Here is a 19,985-nt window from a genome sequence, read left to right as displayed (position 1 = left end):
AAATCAAAATCAAGTCCGTGCTGATCCATCTGTCATGGGCTAAACACATGTGACCAGTTATGAATTATTGGAAAGTGCACTATACAAATATTAATAATGTATGAAGAGACAGGTCCATTGACCATGTTTAGGTTCTCCCTGTGAATCTCACTCACTATGAACATGACGAATAGCATGTTCAAAACTTTATGATCTTGTGTAAAAACAAGATTGAGTTAAAAAAACAACAGTTTCTTAATTATGTTACTAGTGCTTAAATATTTTTCATGTTATATTAGGGGCATGTGTAATTTTAGGGGTCAGTTGGTCATCAAACAACAGAGCTCCAGATAAGCTTTTGGTGTTGTGGGTATTTTACCCATGCATTTTAAAATCATTGGGTATCAGTAATTCTATCTGGGTATTCAAATTTCTGTTACCCACTAGTTTTTACACATGTGGGTATTTAAGTTAAATATTTAAAAACTCTGTTCATCTAGTCCCTGCAAACTGGTGTCGTGTGGGTTCGAGAGCTTTATAGGACTCAAAAATACCACGATGCTTCCACAAGAAAGTGTGATGGCAAATGATCGTGATGTAACTGTCATCGTGGAGTTTGGCAAGGTTAACGGAATGCCCGTTTATAATTTCAAAATAAGTTGCTGATTTGCTAATCGAATACGCAGGGTTACTTCACAATATTTTGATGATACGCACATGTTTTATATTTGTAACTTATCTGTAATCATGGTAATGTTCGTTGCGTATTTGATACGCTTGGGTTTTATTTTCCTGCGTATATCTGCATTTCTGATGCGTATTTTACACAGCTTATCTGGAGCTCTGAACAAGGATATTTTTTAAGCCTAACCAAACTTTTGTGCTTCTGCTTGACCTTGTATTGTTGTGTAGTGTATTTGAATCATAGTACCACGTTTTGTGTGATCTTTCATTTCATGTGAACAAAACATAGGTCAGGAGTAGCAAACTCAAAACTATTTTACAGTGTGAACATAAATGTCATTAAGATCATTTTACAAAAAAACAACATATTAACAGTTTTTTATCAAATTATCATGTTTAAGAGCTTTAATGAATCTTCCAATTTTGACATGTTTTACGAGTGATGGTATATTTTATGAGACTGGTAATAAACATGTTTTATAAAATGCCCCGGTTTGTCATGTTTGTTGGTAATGTTGTTTTAATATTATTTGTCGGACTTCTCCATCTTCAAAGGGGGCATTATCAGCCCAGTTGTCTTAGACGCCACAATTCACTCTGCAGAATTGTATCCCTTGGGCGCACCAGGAACCTATGATTGTGAGTTTGAATCCTGGTTCACCCCCATTTTGTTTGTAGGTTTGTCAGCACCATTCCATGCTCTTGTGGGGGCACGGGTGGCCCAGTCGTCTAAGGCGCCTCGATTTGCTGTGCAGTGTTGCGTCCCTTGGGCATGCCAGAAAGCTATGATTGTGGGTTCGAATCCCGGTTCGCCCCGATTATGTTTCTAGGTTTGTCAGCACCATACCCGTGCTCGTGGGTTTCACCAAAGTGGTAAACGTCTGAGACCTGCTTCACTTCGGGCTTTCCTCACACATTAGGCTGACACACCGTGTTATAACTGGTAGCCTTTTAAAAGCGGCGTCAAACCCAACTCACTCACTCACTCACCAAAGTGGTGAATGTCAGACCAGCATCACTTCGGGCTTTCCTTCCACATTAAGCTGACATGACATAACAGGAATACTGTCAAACCAGCTCATTCATCTCCATCTTTGAAGGATTCGAAGAGAACTTAAACATTCAATCATACAAATTATAGTCATTGTTTTCACCTAGAAGCATAGGAATTATACAGGTTAATGATATTGTGACAATAAAAACTATTTAATAACATATATAATAACATAATATTATTATACTACTTTGCTTTTGATAGAGATAATCAGATATGTCATTCTGTTTAATTATACATTTGACGCATGAGAATCGGTGTTGTGTGTGATGGTAAATTTAAGGTTAAATATATGATATATATTATATATCCAATGATAACGGAGTAGTGTATAATTATGAATACACAATGCCATTTAGAAAGTGGTCAAATGTAACAAATGTTATATTTGGGATAACACTTTCTTAGTAAAGTACAGATTCTCATACTTTTTTGGGGTTGAGTCCCATCCTGGATTCGACCCCACACTTGCCTGAGTGAGGCACCTAATCGCCAGCACACAAAGTCTAACCCACTCAGCCACCGAGTACTGGTATAGTTAGTACTCTGGCTTCCTGTTTGTTGCAATTTTTTAATCTTTGTACTTTGACCATGATCATTGATGGGGTTATCTTTTATGAAGACACCCCAATTTGTTAAAGAAGTTCGAACCTGCTGTAGCAGCCATATTGAATTTTTTTTTATTGCCATTACGCTGCCATTTTGGTTCCAAAAGTAATGAAATTTTATATTTCTTAGTTGAAGGATCCAACACATATTTTGAGTTTTTATGTGTGTGCAATATTTTAAGTTTTTGAACATGCTCTTAAATTCTCTCAAAAGTCATATTTGCCTCTGAAAACTTGAGGGAGTTGAACTTGAGTGTGTATCTCTCTCCTTGGGACATCATAGTTTGTTCAAATCATTAGACTTCAGTGTTAGTTTTTAGTTCTCAGTATTTATGAAGAACATATTCCAATATCAATGCTGATAGCAACCTTTGTGCCTGTCTTTATTGACATTTTACACTGTAGACTACGTATCCAGGTGAGCTAAAGTGCGGTGGCAATGTTTTTTCTGAAACATGACATTGGTTTTATTGAAATAAAAACAAACACATCAGTATCTGCCCCATCCTTGTCTGATACACCCCCACCCCCAATTCTTAGAATTCAAACTGTGAGACACCCCATCCAGCCCCTTAAATAAATCCTATATAGATATATAATATTTTTACTTTCTTACACATTTTGGGGAAAAGATGTCTCTCCATGTATGAATACAGATGTATATCATGAATATCATGTGACTGCCATAAAACTGAAAGATCACAGGAAAGTAATCAATCTGAATTATTTAGTTGTCATTTAAAGGATTTAATAATCTATAACTGGTAATGAATTCTAAAATCGATTCCTCCACAGCAGATTCATGGAATATTGAACTCACCTCAGTTGGCTTTAGTCTCAAACATGCATTAACCACCAGCTTGGCTTTTTAAGCACATTTCCCCACTCTCCAACCCCGTGTGAGATATGAGGCCTATACGTTTTCAATGAAATCATGCTACTGCTAGACACCATAACTCGGAACAATTATGATTGGCAAATAATACCATCCAATGTTGATCAGGCTGTAGATAATGACAATGAACTGGCATAAATGTAAAGTTACCGTATTTGCTGAAACATCGCTCCAATAATCGCCCCCGACAAAATTTAGACCCATCTGCAAATTATCTTTATAAACGCTCCGTGCCAAGCCCGCAAGTGTACACGACGTCCATATTTTCCTGTTTATAATACGCATTTTTTTTACAGAAACACAGCTCTGTTAAAAACCCTACCCGATGATATATCAATGCTATACTTGCGATACATATCATAAAAAAAGGCAACTGGAATGACGACACGTCGGAAAGTTTTATTTGTAGTACAATAACAGTTCCAGATTCATTTCTTGGTTCTTTGAACCATCCCGTGGTCTAGTGGTAGAGCGTCCGCCCGGAGAGCGGAAGGTCCGGGGTTCGATCCCCGGCCGCGTCACACCAAAAGACGTTAAAAGATGGTATTGTTGTTACCCTGTCTCGCGCTCGGCATTAAGGGGCTAAAACAAGGACTGGTCGGCTGGGAGTCAGTGTCTGAGTGGGATATTCATGTTAAATTGCGGCATGGTATCTCAGTGAGCTAGCACTATAAATCGGCATCAGTCCGGACTAGTACAAGCAGCCACACAAACACAAACACGTACATGCACGTCGCTATATAAGTGCAATAACCTTGGACGCGACGTTAAACCCCATTTCACCTCACCTCACTAATTTCATGACTGATATTTACTCATTTTCAGCATCTTCGTGCAATCTACAGGGCAGTAAATTTACTGTTTACTAAGCTCCAACGTGACTGCAGTATAACCGGGTTATCGTACGAGAAAATAAACAATACTGATTACAGGGTAAACTGTATATAACGCTTACCGTTGTCTGGTCCCCTGTTATCGACTTATTTGAAGTTTCATGAACGTTTGAACGCAGGTGCTTATTATCCGCCCAATCTCTGAACACAAATTTATCTCGTGTATTATGTAACCACCCCTTTGCCAAGTTTCTAAGCTTCAAGGGCGCTTATCACGGCGAGTACGGTATATTTGTACAAGCTGTTGGCAAGCCAATAAAGAGATATTTCCACCGAAAATAGTATTTGATTTGTCTATGGACAATTCAGTTTTATGCGCTAGTGAGCAGTATTCCGGCGTTATAGCGGTTGATTGCAAGATTAAAGGCAGGGTGTGACAGCTCGCACGCACTAACAACGATCCACCCTGTCGGGGTATAAAAACGAGTGAATAGTTCTGGTATCTGACGAGCGAGTTTCATAAAATTGGTTTTACACGGGAGCGAATTTAGTATCTTATTTATTACTTGCCATTAATACCGTTTTTCGAATTATACTGTTGAGTGTGAATAGGCTGAGACCTACACGACCCACGGCATAATCCAATATTGAGTAATACTTCAAACACGTCAAAAGTTGAAACGTATGAATTTAATACCATACAACGGTTTTCCTTTAGAATTCATGCGTCCGTTCCACAAAATTATCGTAGCGCTGAGGTTATCGCAAGTCACATACTTTTACTTAGACTAACGACTGTAGTTGCGCTACAATACGATCGGCTTGTGGAACGGGGCCTTGCAGCTCAAAGTTTACAATCACGTCACAATACCCGATGACTTTATTGGTGGAATTTTGTTGCAAGATCCATCGGCGAAACAATGCCATGTGACGCCAGCCTAGCAACAAGGTTGCGGGGGTCATCGAGTGTGCAAAAGCTCCTCTCAGTGATTTATCATCTCCACACGCAATGTCGTCGAATAAGCCATGGGATGTTGAGAGCTTTCAATATTTGTTCGTGAAACGTGTTCCGAGAGTACATAAGCACGCGTTTTGGTATTACACAATGTGTAATTTTTGCATTGTTGATGCATTTCAATACCAATTTGTACCTAAAATGCCCCATGAAGATCCGGGTTAGAACTAATCTTCAGCAATCAATGCTTGTCGTAAGAGGCGACTAACGGGACCGGGTGGTCAGGCTCGCTGACTTGGTTGATGCATGTCATCGTGTCCCTTTTGCGCAGATCGATGCGTATGATGTCAGTCATTGGGTTGTCTAGTCCAAACTCGGTTTTGTTTTCAGACAGCCGTCGTGTGGCGGCGGGGTTGGGGGTTGGGGGGTGGGGGTTTAGCCTAGTGGTTACGCCGAAGACCCGGGTTCGATTTCCGACATAGGTGCAACGTGTGAAGCCCATTTCTGGTGTCCCCCGCCGTGATAATGCTGGAATATTGCTAAAAGCGGCGTAAAACCATACTCACATTGGACAGTTTTAAAGGTGACCATGAACACTGATAGTAAACATGAAACAACACAATGACTCATTTGGTAATATATGTTATAAAACAGTTACGCGATTACTAAACGCGAATTGACAAAAACACAAATTTCAACCCTCCTTTTCCGTTCAAGCAGTATCCAGGCTTGGGCTCTTCGTGTTGCAGAGGGAATTCTGTATCTCACGAGTTATTTTTGACGTAAGAAATTTCACATTCCAGTCGTTATCTACAGTAATGAAACGTAACTCAATAGTGTCTATCTTGTTGTGCAATCGGCTTACCAGTGTTGCAGATGAACGCTCAATACTCGGTGTATCGCGTGTCATCCTACTGCAGCGTTCGCGCTCAGGTGGGTTCTTGTCGACAACGGTACATTGATATAGTTGTAGCGTGAATTATACATATTTGTAGTCCGGCGCGGGGGTGGGTGGGAGTGAGGGGAAGAGAAGGTCCATGTTCATGTCCTATTGTCCCATATTATCAGTGTCAAGGACAATATACTAGCATACCTTGTGACTGAAAACCTTCACTGCTCATACGTGCGGGAATGATGTGATCTCATTATTGAAACAGATAGCCATTTGTGGTAGCAGATGCCATGTACACTCAATGGTATTGTTACGTAATATAACAGGCCTGTTATACATATTAATTATTTGAAATATATACATCTAATTATTTTGACGTTTTGTGTGAATATCTGCATCCAATATCTAACTTCATTTAATCTTGATTACAATCGTAAAAAATGTTCCATATAAATCTAATCCTATTCCGTATGTGGATTCAACTTTTTAACCACTTCCGGTTGAACATTCCTTCTTCCGCTCTGTCGTCAAAGACGCATTGAAACGAAAGCAAGCAATACTTCTTTCAATACGGTTACATGTTTTAGATTCTCGATATGTGTTATCTGAATACATATACGTAGGAGTATTCGCCCCAACACATGTATGTATCGGTAAGACAAAAAAGAAGAAGGGAAATAAGAACAGCATGAATATGAACGAGCCAAGTCCTGAAAGACAAAATGCAATCAACCGAAGTATAGATGAGGGGGTTCGGCAGGTGATTGACAGCTTCGTGAACAAGTCACAGGAGACAACCGAAGCGCTGGTCAACTCGTTTACATATCTCACAATCGGTAATTATGTCCTATTGTAAATTTATGATAGCGGAAAGCAAGACTAGCAGACTAGTGTCTGTGTCTAACAATGACTATCGGTAATGTTCCTTTGAAATGAAAATCTCAGAAATTCTTGGATTATTTTCATCCATACAATAAATACTCTAAGTTACTACGTGGTGATGATAGATGTTATTTCTTTGCAGATCATGTACTTGAAGCTGAATCCAAGAAGAAGGCAACTGTCTCTCCTGTTGTAAGCAATATGGAGAAACCTGTCTGCCTTTCCTCAGTGAAGGAGATAACAGAGGCGACTCCATCAACAAAACATTATACTCAGACAGATGACGACGGTGTAGAAGAACAGGTGAGGGGAAGGAGAGTGTAACTGAACTACGGTAGATCATGTAGCAGAGTAGCGTCCATTCTGACATAAGCCACTATATTCAGATGCCTGACAAGAGAGGGGACACGATTACCCATAGACATTACAGAGGTTGGCACCATGAGTTCCCAAAATGTCCGTCACACATCACATGATAACCATAACAGACCTGTAATACTGCTCCCAGCAGCATTCATACCAAATGACTCACAACACTGTAGCAGACAAAATAGTGCTTTTGAAACCTTTGAATGATCGCATTCAAATTTCACGAAAAAAAATGTTTTCAAGAAACTATAGATATGTTGATTTCCTGAGAGGCACAGCCAACCAAGAGTTTGACAGTACCCTGAAGAGAATGTGATGTAGTGACACTCCTTTGTTTTAGGCTCTGGATGAGGGAACCAAGTCTGGCACGATGACTGCTGGAGCTGTGCACCGAGGCAGCAGACCACAGAGAAAAGTGCAGTTCATATTTCTTCTTCAACATTGTGTGATGTGATAAATTTATGTCAATTTGATATTTGTATTGGAACTACATGATTTATTACTTATTGATATATCATAGTAAAAAGTGTTATGCTTAGGGCTTTCTCAATTCCTAGAAGTGCAATAATAACAGACATTTGGTGTTATAACTTAACCTGTGTCATACAATTTTCAGATTACATCAAATCAGTTGTCCATAGATTTTATATTATGTATGTAATGTGGGGCATGGGAGGGTAGATCTGTGAAGATCCTGTAGCCTATATGGCAAGGAATGAGTACATATATCTCAAACCCATGAAGATCCGGGGGTAGAAAAGGTCTTCAGCAACCCATGCTTGTCGTAAAAGGCGACTATGCTTGTCCTAAAAGGTGATTAATGGGAAGGGGTGGTCAGGCTCGCTGACTAAGTTGATGCATGTCATCGTATTCCAACTGCGTGGATCAAAGCTCATGATGTCCATCACTGGATTGTCTGGTCCAGGCTCGATTATTTACAGACCGCCGTCATATAGCTGGAATATTGCTGAGTGCGGCGTAAAACAGCAAATAAACAAACAACCATGGGATGGTAACTGATATTTATTGCCTGGTGTATGTGGATCTCCTACTTCAGGCCTGTTGATGTAGATGCTCCTTTCACTGGTAAGTATTTGTCTATAGAGACCATCCCGTGAAGATTCCGGGGTAGAATAGGTCTTCAGCAACCCATGCTTGCCGTAAAAAGTGACTATACTTGTCGTAAAAGGCGGCTAACGGGATCGGGTGGTCAGGCTCGCTAACTTGGTTGATGCATGTCATCGATCCCAATAGGGTGGATCGATGCTCATGATGTCAATCACTGGATTGTCTGGTCCAGACTCGATTATTTACAGACCACCATCATATAGCTGGAATATTGCTGAGTGCGGCGTTAAACAACAAACCAACCAACAACTATAGAGACCATCATATCAGTGTTCAGTAATTGTGTTGGATGTCATTAATATGTGATCAGTTTCTTATTCTTTGTGTATTTCCTAGTAATTTACATGTCAATGAGAATGTTCAGAGAGGGTGATAGCTTTGTGATTGTTCTGTTGCAGTTTGACAACTTTGTTGATGATGTTGGTAGTGATGATGGTGATGATGATGTATCAGTTGGAGGATACAGTGCAAGCTTTGCAGAGACAGGTCAGTGGGATGTATTCTCTCTGACTTTCATTGTCACAAATAGAGATAGAAATGGTAGAAACTAACAGATGGTACTTGTTGTTATCCTGTCTGGCACTCAGCATTAAGGGGCTAAAACAAGGACTGGTCGGCTCGGAGTCAGTACACTGTGTTTGAGTGGGGTATTCATGTTAAGCTGCGGCATGGAATCTCAGTGAGCTAGCACTATAAATTGGTATCAGTCCAGACTAGTACAAGCAACCACACACACACACGCATCCATGCACGTCGCTATATAAGTGCAATAATCTTCGATGCGACGTTAAACCCAATTTCACCTCACCTCACCTGACACTGGGTCCATCTTATTTTCCTCTGAAAAATATTTTGCAAGATATTGGTGTATTGTATCTGTTGTGTTAGCTCTGCAAACCTTCCCCCTGAATTAGCCGGACTATGGGAAGATGAAACTTGGCATGCATGTTCCTTCTAATGATACCAACATTCTTGAATTCAGCATTTTGTTATTAATGGAATGGCAAATATCTGATGTGCTTTCTGTACAATATTCAGGTAAATGTGGCAGTGAAGGAGGGGAGATAACCCAGTCTAAGGAAGAGTTCTTGTTGAAGGAGCAGCAGTTGCCCCATGCAACACAGCCAGCTGCTGAGTGTGACCTCAGTATGTTGGTGGATCAGCAGTACGATGCAGACAGTGTTGATAATGATGATGATGATGTTTCTGCTCAGCTTAACCCTGGTGAGGTTGACGTCCTCCCTGACAATGTTCCCACGGAGTTGGACCTGCTTCGGGTCACAAGTCTAGAGCTGACCACGACACGGAAAACCAGCAGCGAGGACACACCACAAATGACCGAGTCAGAGGATCAGGTAGCTACATTCTTAACTTCTCCTGTCTTTTTACCTTTGTTTATTTTTCATCCAGGGTTTTGTCTTGTTATAACTCTGATGGGTACTTGAGGACTCAAGGAGGGTTTAGATGGACTCTAGGTCTATGCAGGGACAGGAGTACCCAACTAGGGGAGACAACTCACATCTCCACTTTTCAAACAAGCATGTTGCATGCTGGGAGAGAAACTGCATCTGGACATGCTGGAAGCAGATTGAGTAGTTGTCATCCATAAAAAAATCTTGCCTTTACTGTTACTTAACTTCTAAAAATGCCAATCAAACAGTTCATATTTGTTTATCAAAATTGACTTCAATATGTTTTTGCAACTTTGAGTAAATCCACTTTGCAAAAAACCAATGTGCACACTTTGCAACATAAATACGTTTTGCGGATTCACACAGCATGCATGCCGTTTTTTACATTTATACCTTCCTAAACGCAAAAAATGTAGAGCTCAATCTTTTCTGAATATACGCTGTGTTTAATATGCTGAGTGGACATGTTTGCTGTGACAGGTGTGTTCGGACCAGGTGGAGGCCTTCTGTCTGGACGAGGACTTCGACTACGACAATGTCAAGCTGACCCCCAAGTTTACACCTCAAGAGTGGCAGTATCTACAGACTTTCATACCTACAGATAGTAAACCCAGCTGATAGCTAGAGATTGACTAAGAATTGCAATAAGTGTGTAAATATTCATGTAGAAAGAGCAGTAAAAATCATGTGTACATTTGTTTAATAAATCATGTTTTATTTTCAGTTGATTTTTGTGTATACACTCATGTTTATCTCACAGACAACAAGGGAATCTCTATACCGGGACCCGTGAAGATTCTGGGGTAGAACAGGTCTTCAGCAACCCATGCTTGCCGTTAAAGGCGACTATGCTTGTCGTAAAAGGCGACTAAGGGGATCGGGTTTCTCAGGCTCGCTGACTTGGTTGATACATGTCATCGATCCCTATTGCGTGGGTCGATGCTCATGATATGATTATCAATCACTGGATTGTCTGGTCCAGACTTGGTTATTTACAGACCGCCATCATATAGCTGGAATATTGCTGAGTACAGCGTTAAACAACAAACCATCCAACCAACTCTATACCGGTATATAGCATGGCTAAACTAATTATTACATTTTTTACTTTTCCTGCATTACTCTTTAATGCATTTACTGCCTACTTTGGACAGAAACAAAGCTGTGATGTGTCCAGCTGATGAGAACAGATTGTTCCGACTCTGTATACTATGTCTGAGTAGGGTGTCGGTGTTATCTCAGTGGTCTCTCGTACTACAAGACCGGCATTAGTACAAGCAGCCACACACACACACACACACATATAGCTGTAGAAGTGCTATACTCTTGAACATGGCGTTAAACTCCATTTCACTTCACCTGCAAGACGGACTCACCTTGTTATGAGAAATGCAGGGATTGATATGGCAATGTTGACATCCACTGGAATATGATCCATCACAGAGACGTGGTCCAATATCTCTTCATCTTTGTTGCCATGGCTGCGAGTAGACCCGGTTCAGTTCTTTGTCATAATATGGCTGAAATATTGCTCATGTACTGTAACTTACTTAATCCCGACTAACGATCAATAAGAACCAAAGGCTCAAATCAGACTGTTAATCACCATGTTAACGCTCCAGCTATATTACGGCAGTCTGTAAATAATGGAGTCTGGACCAGACAATCCAATGATTGACATCATGAGCATTGATCTACGCAATTGAGACATGATGACATGCATCAACCAAGTCACTGAGCCTGACCACCTGATCCCGTTCGCCACTTACGACAAGCATAGTGGCTTTTACTGCACCTTTATCAAGCAAGTGATCTGCAACTGGGTAAGCTAGCTTGATAGAGGTTTTGTTTGTTGTTTAACGTCGCACTCAGCAATATTCCAGCTATATGATGGCAGTCTGTAAGTAAAAGAGTCTGGACCAAACAATCCAGTGACTGACAACATGAGCATCGATCCACGCAAATGGTGTCGATGACAGGCATGAACCAAGTCAGTGAGTCTGACCACCCGATCCGTTAGACGCCTCTTACAACAACTATAGTCGCCCCGATCTTCACAGGCCAGGTACTCGCACTTGTACCGAGACGGCACATATTGTAAACTGTAGTCCAACACGAACAAACGAACAAAAGGTCCAAAATATAAAAAATAAACAAGCACTGTGTTTTACTTTGACATATATAAAGATAAAAAACATAATGTTAAAATACCACAATGGATGACGGTGCTGATGTCACAGATCTCATTACTACTTGGTACTTGTTGTTACCCTGTCTGGCGCTCGGCATTTAGGGGCTACAACAAGGACTGGTCGGCTCGGAGTCAGTATACTGTGTCTGAGTGGGGTATTCATGTCAAACTGTGGCATGGTATCTCAGTGAGCTAGCACTATAAATCGGCATCAGTCCGGACTAGAACAAGCAGCCACACACACATGCACGTCGCTATATAAGTGCAATAATCTTGGACGCGACGTTAAACCCCATTTCACCTCACCTCACCTCACGGGTCCCATATGTAACAGGAATAAGGGTTATAGCTAAAACGGCCCAATAAGACGGAACCTGTATGCATGACTTGAAACCGAAACCCTGACCTTGTTATTACGACACCAAACTACCATGCTATATTTATCCCCCCAAAAAGTATATAATATCAGTTTTCGGTTAATATTACCATACTCTAATGTACTTTTATTTTCAAGGAAACCGCAGTTACTAATTTACAAGTTTTGTTTGTTTGTTGTTTAGCGCCGCATACCCGACTTGCAGCAAAAATTACATCTACCTACATTTTTGGTTGTCAAACGTCGTATTCGGAAATATGCCAGCTAAATAATCGAGTCTGGACCAGACAATCCAGTGATTGACGTCAAGAGCATCGATCTACGCAATTGGGATACGATGACATGCATCAACCAAGTCAGCGAGCCTGACCACCCGATCCGATTGGTCACCTCTTACAATAAACATGGGATGCTGAAGACCAGTTCTAACTCTGATCCTCACAGGGGACACACAAGTTAAGATTATATATATCCAGACACACACAGTAATGGGTTAATTGGAGTAGATCTCGTTATCGCGCTTCTCCAAAAGTCAACTAGTGGGTATGTCTACATCCGCAATTAAGGTTTTGGGAGTGCCACACCCTCGCCATTGTAGATTAGAATCGTCAGGATACGACATATGCGACAATGCGATAAGAACAATCGGATATTTGGACTTTGAGATAATAAATATGTATTGTACTGATAGTGTTTAGTTTAAAGGGGTAGTGGGGGAAAGCTAGGTTTCCCCCACTACTTAAAGGAACTTGTTCAGGGTAAGTACACTGACCAGCTTCCGACGCTGATTTCATTGATTATTTCCATAACCGAATGTACAGTCAGTGCAGGCCGTTATTAGTTTATGCTGTTTATGCTGGGTGACTATTGAAATGTAAATGGGCAAATTGCCATACATTTGTATGTGTGTCAAATAGATGGTGAATGGTAAACACATACGCTTATGTTCGCTGGGCATTTGTAAAGTGAGTGAGTGAGTATGGTTTTTACGCCGCTTTCAGCAATATTCCCGCAATATCGCCAGAAATGGGCTTCACACATTGTACCCATGTCGGGAATCGAACCGGGTCTTCAGCGTGACGAGCGAACGCTTTTACCACTAGGCTACATGAGTAGTATAGGACGGGTCCGCAGAAGGTAGTTTTGGTTGATCCGGTTGATCCAGGCGGATGCGAAGGTGATTGGCTGATCCAAGTCACGTGATCGGATAGGATGACTCATGCATCAACAGCGCGTCACAGGTGAGGGGGAATGAAAGGTGTGTGTTTATAAGACAGAAAAGAATTCATAAGAAAACAAAAGTAAAAGGTTATGAATAGAGCTATGTGTATAGCGTGCTGCCTTGAATAGACACACCGTACCCGTCAGCCCAGTTTGAATTAAGCGCGCTTAACAACTGACGTGGCCTCGTCGTTTAACCCGCGCTCGCTAGAGCGTGCGACCTGGTTTTGATGAATGCAGGGTGTGTGTTGAAAGTACAAGTACCACAATGGAGACGGGTTAAGTCAACACGATATACGTCGGGTAATGTAGGAAAAAAAAACTGTACGTCTAGCTGGAACAGATCCATCTTATACGGTCTACACGTTGTACACCACGAACGTTAGACAACCTATATAGAAAAAAATACATAGAGACAAAATAGATAAGACTTCACAATCAGTAAGCTAGCAGTGACGTTTAGCGCGCAAGAACGAGGTAGTCACGTCACCCTGCATTAATTGACTATAACGCTGAAGGCAGCCGGATTTCGAATCACCCCGCGCTGCGTACTATTGTGAACCATTTGTATAGAGGGCGTTCACTTATTCAGCCCTGTCCCGACTAGCATAGTTGATGTTTCAACGCTAGCGTTTCCATTTAACGCGATGACAAATAAGCCCTACGGTTTCAGTTTTAACCGTGTATCATGATGTGCACAGTTTTTACTTCAGAACGTGCTATTTTGACAATAGATAGTTAGAACCATGTCTATGTTCAATAGAAAACTGATGAGTATACGTACCCGTGTGACGGCACGAAGCTAGGTTTGTTGGGAAAGTGATGGAAGCAATCTATAGGACATTTTCATGTTGACAATACTCACCCTTAATTCGAAGAGAGAACAGAGTTTATCATGGAAAATTGTTTGACGAGGAAAATGTTTTATTGGAAATATATGTCGAAGCAGGTTTATTCATAGCTAATGTATAGCAGAGAGACTAAGCGACCGACCGCCCATAACAATGTCAACATACCCCGGCCTTACAATTAATGTCAACATACCAGCCTCGCCTGAAGCTTCCCATTCATAAATTGTGTGACCACTGTCCCGTATTTATGATATGTCAGGGAAGATGTGTTGTACATTTGTTATTTTAAAAGGGAGTTATTTCAGAGAGGATATATATGGGTATTCCCCCTCATTAAACCTTTCTTTCGTTGGTGTCTATTGAACGTATCCGGTATTTAATACATTTGAATGATGTAGGAAAGTATGTGCGTGTAGATGTTGTACCTATATCCGAACACGAATGTATGACACCTTTCAATAGATCAATTACGGTTCTAACCACGACACGCAACATGACTATGGGCGTGGTTAGCAGTTCATATTTATAAACACATCGTAAATGACAGATTTCTGATGAATGAACTCGCCCGCACACATGTCTATAGGGTTATGTTCGCCCGAACTGTAAACAGTGACACATTGATAACAGGAAGGGTAAACTACGCGTTTAAACTCACCATTTAAATGATGACATTACTTTTTAGATATATTGGTATCAGTGAGTGAGTGAATGTTGTTGTACGCCACACTCGGCATTATTCCAGCTCTAGGCAACAGAGAAAGAAACCACATGCAGCCAAGAAGTCGACGCTGAAGACAAAGAAGAGACAGGTAACACCTAAAATGAAAACGATGACAACCCAACAGGAATCGAAGACAACACCCCAACCCGTGAAAATACAACATGTGTCGGAGGTGAAGGCTGTGGTGGAACGGGCACTTGCTGCCTTGAAGCGTCAACAGAGTCAAGGATATAAAAGAAAGCTGCATACCCTCTAATCGCACACCGTATTGGAGTGAGTGAGTGAGTGAGTGAGTATGGTTTTACGCCGCTTTTAGCAATATTCCAGCAATATCACGGCGGGGGACACCAGAAATGGGCTTCACACATTGTACCCATGTCGGGAATCGAACCCGGGTCTCTGGCGTGACGAGCGAACGCTTTAACCACTAGGCTACCCGACCGCCTCACACCGTATTGGATCAACATGGAGGTTGCCACCTGTCCGGACTGTCAAAAAAATGTTTTCAAGGAGAGATGTCATGTTACGACACAGGAGAAATAAACATAGCATACCGCCGCCGCCGTTACAAGCCCACTCGCCGCCGCAAGTCCACCGACCATTACAAGCCCACTCGCTACCGCCGCCATTACAAGCCCACCCGCTACCGCCGCCATTACAAGCCCACCCTCTACCGTCGCAAGCCCACCCGCTAACGCCGCCGCCGCAAGCTCATCCGCTACCGCGGCGGAAGGGCTTGTAACGGCGGGTTGGCTTTGCGGCGGCGGCGGCGGTAGAGGGTGGGCTTGTAATGGCGGCGGTAGCGGGTGGGCTTGTAATGGCGGGTGGATTTGCGGCGGCGGCGGCGGCGGTAACGGGTGGGCTTGTAATGGCGGGTGGATTTGCGGCGGCGGCGGCGGCGGTAGCGGATGCCGCCGCCGCAAGCCCATCCGCTACCGCCGCCGCCGCAAATCCACCCTCCATTGCAAGCCCACCCGCTACCGCCGCCGCCGCCGCCGCAAATCCACCCGCCATTACAAGCCCACCCGTTACCGCCGCCGCCGCCGCCGCAAATCCACCCGCCATTACAAGCCCACCCGCTACCGCCGCCATTACAAGCCCACCCTCTACCGCCGCCGCCGCCGCAAAGCCAACCCGCCGTTACAAGCCCTTCCGCCGCGGTAGCGGATGAGCTTGCGGCGGCGGCGTTAGCGGGTGGGCTTGCGACGGTAGAGGGTGGGCTTGTAATGGCGGCGGTAGCGGGTGGGCTTGTAATGGCGGCGGTAGCGAGTGGGCTTGTAATGGTCGGTGGACTTGCGGCGGCGAGTGGGCTTGTAACGGCGGCGGCGGTATGCTATGTTTATTTCTCCTGTGTCGTAACATGACATCTCTCCTTGAAAACATTTTTTTGACAGTCCGGACAGGTGGCAACCTCCATGTTGATCCAATACGGTGTGAGGCGGTCGGGTAGCCTAGTGGTTAAAGCGTTCGCTCGTCACGCCAGAGACCCGGGTTCGATTCCCGACATGGGTACAATGTGTGAAGCCCATTTCTGGTGTCCCCCGCCGTGATATTGCTGGAATATTGCTAAAAGCGGCGTAAAACCATACTCACTCACTCACTCACTCACTCCAATACGGTGTGCGATTAGAGGGTATGCAGCTTTCTTTTATATCCTTGACTCTGTTGACGCTTCAAGGCAGCAAGTGCCCGTTCCACCACAGCCTTCACCTCCGACACATGTTGTATTTTCACGGGTTGGGGTGTTGTCTTCGATTCCTGTTGGGTTGTCATCGTTTTCATTTTAGGTGTTACCTGTCTCTTCTTTGTCTTCAGCGTCGACTTCTTGGCTGCATGTGGTTTCTTTCTCTGTTGCCTAGAGCTGGAATAATGCCGAGTGTGGCGTACAACAACATTCACTCACTCACTGATACCAATATATCTAAAAAGTAATGTCATCATTTAAATGGTGAGTTTAAACGCGTAGTTTACCCTTCCTGTTATCAATGTGTCACTGTTTACAGTTCGGGCGAACATAACCCTATAGACATGTGTGCGGGCGAGTTCATTCATCAGAAATCTGTCATTTACGATGTGTTTATAAATATGAACTGCTAACCACGCCCATAGTCATGTTGCGTGTCGTGGTTAGAACCGTAATTGATCTATTGAAAGGTGTCATACATTCGTGTTCGGATATAGGTACAACATCTACACGCACATACTTTCCTACATCATTCAAATGTATTAAATACCGGATACGTTCAATAGACACCAACGAAAGAAAGGTTTAATGAGGGGGAATACCCATATATATCCTCTCTGAAATAACTCCCTTTTAAAATAACAAATGTACAACACATCTTCCCTGACATATCATAAATACGGGACAGTGGTCACACAATTTATGAATGGGAAGCTTCAGGCGAGGCTGGTATGTTGACATTAATTGTAAGGCCGGGGTATGTTGACATTGTTATGGGCGGTCGGTCGCTTAGTCTCTCTGCTATACATTAGCTATGAATAAACCTGCTTCGACATATATTTCCAATAAAACATTTTCCTCGTCAAACAATTTTCCATGATAAACTCTGTTCTCTCTTCGAATTAAGGGTGAGTATTGTCAACATGAAAATGTCCTATAGATTGCTTCCATCACTTTCCCAACAAACCTAGCTTCGTGCCGTCACACGGGTACGTATACTCATCAGTTTTCTATTGAACATAGACATGGTTCTAACTATCTATTGTCAAAATAGCACGTTCTGAAGTAAAAACTGTGCACATCATGATACACGGTTAAAACTGAAACCGTAGGGCTTATTTGTCATCGCGTTAAATGGAAACGCTAGCGTTGAAACATCAACTATGCTAGTCGGGACAGGGCTGAATAAGTGAACGCCCTCTATACAAATGGTTCACAATAGTACGCAGCGCGGGGTGATTCGAAATCCGGCTGCCTTCAGCGTTATAGTCAATTAATGCAGGGTGACGTGACTACCTCGTTCTTGCGCGCTAAACGTCACTGCTAGCTTACTGATTGTGAAGTCTTATCTATTTTGTCTCTATGTATTTTTTTCTATATAGGTTGTCTAACGTTCGTGGTGTACAACGTGTAGACCGTATAAGATGGATCTGTTCCAGCTAGACGTACAGTTTTTTTTTCCTACATTACCCGACGTATATCGTGTTGACTTAACCCGTCTCCATTGTGGTACTTGTACTTTCAACACACACCCTGCATTCATCAAAACCAGGTCGCACGCTCTAGCGAGCGCGGGTTAAACGACGAGGCCACGTCAGTTGTTAAGCGCGCTTAATTCAAACTGGGCTGACGGGTACGGTGTGTCTATTCAAGGCAGCACGCTATACACATAGCTCTATTCATAACCTTTTACTTTTGTTTTCTTATGAATTCTTTTCTGTCTTATAAACACACACCTTTCATTCCCCCTCACCTGTGACGCGCTGTTGATGCATGAGTCATCCTATCCGATCACGTGACTTGGATCAGCCAATCACCTTCGCATCCGCCTGGATCAACCGGATCAACCAAAACTACCTTCTGCGGACCCGTCCTATACTAATTACATGACCGCCCCTGGCATTTGTAAACCCGGCAGTGATAATAAGGGAATAAGGCCCAGTTTGAATTTTTGCAAGTCGGCGTTTTTCTAAAACAACAAAACAAGCAAGGCCTAATGTTTCCGAAGCTCCTCTCCTCCCTACTATATTTCTTGTTTTAGAGAACAACCCGTGGCCCTGAACAAATATGGCCAAAGAAATTGATTTGTAGTAATAAGTGGATCAGAATGCGAATGTCCGGTCAAATACCATAGTTCCTGTCTATTCTGTTGTATAATGACTTTATCGAGATACATGTATGGCGCCTCTCTTCATAAACACCCCTCATTTGCATGGGAGTCTTGAACTGCCTGCTAAATAAGTTTTGAAAAGGCAATCATACAGTGATTTTATGCACGCTTCTTCGGATCTCGTCAGACCCCCCATGTGCAATGCAATGTAAATTTTGTTTGATCTCTCCTGTGATTTCTCTTACTTATTGTGCATTTTATGGTGTGTTTTTAATTCGTCATATTTTTATCAACTCAGTTGTCATTTGTTTTCATCTTAAACTGTTTGTTGGAATAATAGCTGCTGTATTTGTTGCTTGAATAACAAGGGTTAAATAAAGTTTGACTGACTTTTCAAACAATGGTTTAATTTCAGGTAGTTTGTTTATATCTACTTGTTTGTCGCACTTCTGTTGCTTTAGAATTCTGATTATGTGTTTATTATCACTGAATGGGTGAGTGAGTAAGTGAGGAAGTGAGTGGGTGGTGTGTGTGTGTGAGTGAGTGAGTGACAGGTGAGTGACATGGGTGAGTGAGTGAGTGAGGGTTGGTGAGTGAGTGAGTGACATGGGTGAGTGAGTGAGGGTTGGTGAGTGAGTGAGTGAGTGAGAGAGTGAGATGTAACCTTGCTTTAAACTGTATTTCAGTTATATCATGAGGAGTCTGCTGAATGTAGGAGGAACGTGATGAGCGTCTTAGACCTTTCCCACTTTGATGAATCCCAACGACATGGGACTGGTGCTGACAAACCTTAAAACATAACCAGGGCAAATTTGAGATTCAAACCCACGTTCATGTGGGCATATCTAGGGGACATCACTCCTGGGCCACTCCAACCTGAAGTAGTGACATTCACATGACATGAGAACCACCTTGTCCAATCTCCTCAACATCTCTACTTCCATAACATGACAGAGGAAAGTATTGAATTAGGGTAATAATCACCTCAAATTTCTATTTCTATTTCATCATATTTTGTAAATGTTATTAAAACAGTAGTCCTGTGAAAGTGTGATTGGTGTGCTGTAAAATATGAACATAATAAATCTTCAGGTCACCGAAATATTGCTGACAAACGAGCGAAAACAAGATGTGATA

At 42.4% G+C, this 19,985-nt stretch overlaps 1 protein-coding gene across 1 annotated transcript; it reads left to right on the top strand.

The window, feature by feature from the left end:
• Positions 1–6,390: 6,390 nt before the first annotated feature.
• On the top strand, positions 6,391–10,410 carry LOC124135422. The gene is made up of 6 exons (XM_046500736.2): positions 6,391–6,736; positions 6,925–7,085; positions 7,492–7,566; positions 8,678–8,765; positions 9,318–9,634; positions 10,172–10,410. Exons 1-6 carry the CDS (start codon positions 6,589–6,591, stop codon positions 10,307–10,309), a joined length of 927 nt encoding a protein of 308 aa, XP_046356692.2. The 5' UTR covers positions 6,391–6,588; the 3' UTR covers positions 10,310–10,410.
• Positions 10,411–19,985: the final 9,575 nt, after the last annotated feature.

Source organism: Haliotis rufescens, unplaced genomic scaffold (assembly GCF_023055435.1).
Source record: "Haliotis rufescens isolate VD_foot unplaced genomic scaffold, xgHalRufe1.0.p SCAF_6, whole genome shotgun sequence".
NCBI lineage: Eukaryota > Metazoa > Mollusca > Gastropoda > Lepetellida > Haliotidae > Haliotis > Haliotis rufescens.
The sequence above is the reverse complement of the archived record's forward strand: the minus strand, read 5'-3'. Positions and strand labels throughout refer to the sequence as shown.